Source organism: Eleginops maclovinus, chromosome 2, assembly GCF_036324505.1.
Source record: "Eleginops maclovinus isolate JMC-PN-2008 ecotype Puerto Natales chromosome 2, JC_Emac_rtc_rv5, whole genome shotgun sequence".
NCBI classification, from domain to species: Eukaryota; Metazoa; Chordata; class Actinopteri; order Perciformes; family Eleginopidae; genus Eleginops; species Eleginops maclovinus.
Window position 1 is genome coordinate 27,871,643 of NC_086350.1, and position 4,345 is coordinate 27,875,987.

Here is a 4,345-nt window from a genome sequence, read left to right on the forward strand (position 1 = left end):
ATCCTAATGCTCAGGTCTGAACAAACTGATACATTTATGGTGATTAGAATGAATGATATATTTAGACCCAGGGAGAGGTTGTCAGAACTGATGATGTCATACAGTATGAACACTTCTCTGTGTGCTGTTTGCATTGTCATTTCTCTGGCAAAATACTTAGAATAAAGTTTGTCAGACATCAGATCAGTCTCCAGCTTCCTTGTTTTCCAGTTAATGGTCCAAAAATGATTTCCATCACACAAGCGATACATTGAGTTTATCCTTACAGTTTAATGTAACACAACTTTACAAGGGCTAACTGGTTCAGATCAGAGGGGGAACTTCACTCTGTAATTCACCGATCAGCCATAACATTAAGACCACCTGCCTAATATAGTGTAGGTCTCCCTTTTGCGGCCAAAACAGCCCTGTCCCGTCGAGGCCTGGATTCCACTTGACCTCTGAAGGTGTGCTGTGGTGTCTGGCACCAGGACGTTAGCAGCAGATCCTTTAAGACCTGTACGTTAAGAGGTGGGGCCTCCATGGATCAAACCTGTTTATCCAGCACATCCCACAGATGCTCGATGGATTGAGATCTGGTGAGTTTGGAGTCAACAACCAACCAAGTCAACACGTTGAACTCGTTGTTTTGTTCCTCAAACCATTCCTGAAGCATCTCTGCAGTATGGCAGGGAGCATTATCCTGCTGAAAGAGGACACTGCCCTTAGGAACATCGCCTCGATGAAGGGGTCAGCATGATCACCCTGACCGGTCTGTGGCTAGAAAGCCCCATACGCAACACGCTGTGATGCTCTGTGTGTTCTGACAGTTTTCTAACAGAACCAGCATTAACTTTTTCAGCAGTTTGAGCTACAGCAACTCTTCCGTTGGATCGAACCACAGCTTTCCCTTCCCATGCGCATCAAAGAGCCTTGACTGCCTGTGACCCTGTCGCTGGTTCACTGTTTTACCTTCCTTGGACCCCTTTTTAGGTACTGACCGCTGCAGAACGGGAACCCCCCACAACATCTCATATTACATATGTGAATACCACAATAGTACATTACAAAACTAAAAACAAGTGTTTTATTGGCTTAATGATATACAATACACATTGATTGCAAGGCATAACTATTACAGTGCAAGTCCTGTTTTGACGCAACATCTTATTTTCTAAACTGTTGGTCAGCAGGTGTGCTTGGACAGCTTTCATATTTATCTTCTTCATGTTCTCTCCGTCTCCAGTTACTCTCCACAAACAGATCCACGTCTGAGAACAAAAAGAGTTTAGATAAACATTTTCAGTAACGCTTTTTCTTAATCTACTCCCCCATGTATACCATAGCTCTGTTTTATGAGAAGTTACAAATTCACAAATGTCACTGTCACACACTAACACACTTGTAATCAGACTCCGTCATTTATCAGTCTAAAAGTTTACTATGTCCGCCTCTCACCCCTGGGGTTGGCACTGGAGGTTGAGGGCACAGGGGCAGTGGTCCCGGGGCCCCTCCTGGTCCCAGGCCAGCATGTCCACCAGCAGGTTGGGGTGGCTCCAACAGGACTCCCCCTTCTCGGGTTTGGGATTACACACTGGAAACAGCAGCTCTGCAGGAAGCAGCACAGAGGAAACAATGGGAGTTTACTCTGTTCAGCAACCGTGGCCATGGCTGTTCCGCACCCGTTGTTTGCTGTTTCCCCGTAATTTCTTGGATCTCCCTTTTTCAGTCCTCCCTTTAAATAAAAGCTCGCCCTTTGTTACACATTTGTACCCCTGCTCCTCTATTGCTTCTGCATCTGGGTCCTTTCCCCCAATCCTGGCAATACCCCAAAGCATGTATTTTGTATACATGTTGAATATAAACGGGAATGTGACAATGTATTTGCTCACATGTCCAGGTATTAATGGAAATGGTTCATTTCTGTACATGGGACTAGCTTTTTAGGAAGCTGTTATTATTACCACAGACTCAGATAACAGGTGGAGCAATGTTTGAGTGGTTTTAGGGAATGTACTGTAACAAAACAGTGAAGAAATAATTTTGATGTAAAAAAATGTTTAAACAGCTATCAAATTGCAGTTTTATTCTCTGAATAATGAAATACAACTCATACAGCTGAGTTGCATCCTTGTTGTTTCCAAATTCAGATCTAATGTGAAGACACCAGAGTGTGAAGAGCTTCTGAGGACCAGGGAACCAGGTTCTCTTTCTGGCACATTCTCTGAGGTGTCCCTGATGCCACTCACCTCTCTGGAAGGCGCAGCAGAGGTCGGGCATGCAGTCGCTCTGACCCTGACAGATGGTCCCCTCTGCTCCTGAGGTGGCGTTCACTGTGCACTGGCCCCACACACACATCTGATCAGAGCAACACTCCTCATCCTTAGTGCAGGGCTGAGTGGGCACACACACAGATATGCAGATTATAACACAAATACACGGTAAAAATATTTCTGTAACATCATAAACCTTCTATTGATCCCTTTTAATATTTCCAGCAAAAGGCACCATGTTAGCTTTTAAACATCGATTTGTTATATTTGATGTTTTATTTAGGGTTTCTTTTACAGTTGAGGTGACAATGTTATATGTATATATATATGTATATATTTTGCATAACTGAACCCCCCCAGCTGTTTGTGTGTGTGTGTGTGTGTGTGTGTCTGTGTCTATGTGTCTGTGTGTTTGTGTGTGTGTGTGTGTGTGTGTGTGTGTGTGTGTGTGTGTGTGTGTGTGTGTGTGTGTGTGTGTGTGCCTGTGTGTGTGTGTGTGTGTGTGTGTGTGTGTGTGTGTGTGTGTGTGTGTGTGTGTGTGTGTGTGTGTGTGTGTGTGTGTGTGTGTGTGTGTGTGTATGTGTTCAGCAGGATGTCTGCAGGAGGATGAGGATGTTCCTTTACTGAAGCGGCTAGGAGTAAATGTCGAAGGTGCATATCATTCACGTGAAAGGGGCACACGGATCATGCAGAGCATCGCTCACACCATCAGCTGGAAGTTACGAGCCAAGTTGCAGTCTGCTGATTTTTGAGGGCTGCTTTTTGATGGATGGACATCACAAAAACTGAGCAGGAAATTGTTTACTTTGTGTCTGTGTCCAGCAACCGAGAGTTTAACTCAGACTTTATTGGACTGATTGAACTGGCTGCTGACCGAACCGCGCAGGCCATAACAGAGGGACTTGTGAGACTTTTCCAGGACACAGGCTTGGATGACTGGACAACAAAGTTGGTCGCCTTGTGAAACTGGGTAAGTTTCATAATATCAGATGGTCTGCATGGAGGCATGAAACACTGTTAAAAATATCAAGACTATTGCCAGCCATTAAAATGCAACTGGCTACGAGTGATAATAGTGACTTGCAGCATATCTGCACAGAGTGTTTTCAGTGCCAAACATGCTTGACATTGGCAACATTTTGAAGACCACATCCATTAGGTTTGAGAAGGAAAAGCTGACCATTGGAGAATGTAAGGATGACCTCATGGTGGCCATTGGACAGTTCACACTTCTGCTTGATGGTGAAGGCCACAGGGCACACACTGTTTCTAATGCTGATGCTGACAGAGACAAGACAAACTTACTCAGGGGGTTAATTCAAGAGTTTGAAATCAGATATGACTCCCTCAAGTCATGTGATAATTTCTTAGTATTTTATCCTTCAACATGGCCTCAGGAAATGCAAGACCTCCACAGTTTTGGAAACACAAGTACAGGTCTCATCTGTCACATGCTCGTCTCTCAGCCCTGATGCACATTCACCTGTCAAAGCAGACCACAGAGACATTTGACCCAAAGCAAGTGTTGACCAGTGGATGGAGACAGCTAATCGGAGGCTCAACCAAGGACAGGGAGGTGCATCTGCATCTCCATCCTCATCCTCCTTGACCTTTCTGCAGCTTTTGATACAGTCTCCCATACCATCCTCTCCACCGCCTCTCTGAGCTCATCGGGCTGGGTGGTTCAGCACTGTCCTGGTCCGGTCCTACCTCACAGACCGGAAACAATTCATCACCCTAAATGTCTCCAACTCTCACACAGCACCCGTCAACCATGGCGTGCCCCAGGGCTCTGTGCTAGGTCCTCTGCTGTTCACTATCAGATGCCACCCCTAGGTCATATCATCCTTAAACATGGACTCAACTTCCACTGCTACTCCGATGATACCCAACTCTATATCAGCACAAACCCTTCCTCCCAGCTCCCACCCTCACAACTTGTCAACTGCCTGCAAGAACTCAATTCATGGATGACCACAAACCTACTCAAACTAAACAGCAATAAGACAGAGCTCATGGGTGGTGGCCCCTGCACCACTGCTCAGGAAAGTTGGTGACCTGGCCTTGGTTGTGGATGGCTGCTCAATTTCCCC

General features: G+C 45.6%; 1 protein-coding gene across 1 annotated transcript; it reads right to left on the reverse strand.

Moving 5' to 3' along the window:
• Positions 1-1,052: 1,052 nt before the first annotated feature.
• LOC134859891 (dickkopf-related protein 3-like) lies at positions 1,053-4,028 on the reverse strand. Its single transcript, XM_063876646.1, has 6 exons — positions 4,018-4,028; positions 3,433-3,533; positions 3,127-3,188; positions 2,229-2,373; positions 1,438-1,588; positions 1,053-1,250 (listed from the first exon to the last, which is right to left on the reverse strand). Exons 1-6 carry the CDS (start codon positions 4,026-4,028, stop codon positions 1,226-1,228), a joined length of 495 nt encoding a protein of 164 aa, XP_063732716.1. The 3' UTR covers positions 1,053-1,225.
• Positions 4,029-4,345: the final 317 nt, after the last annotated feature.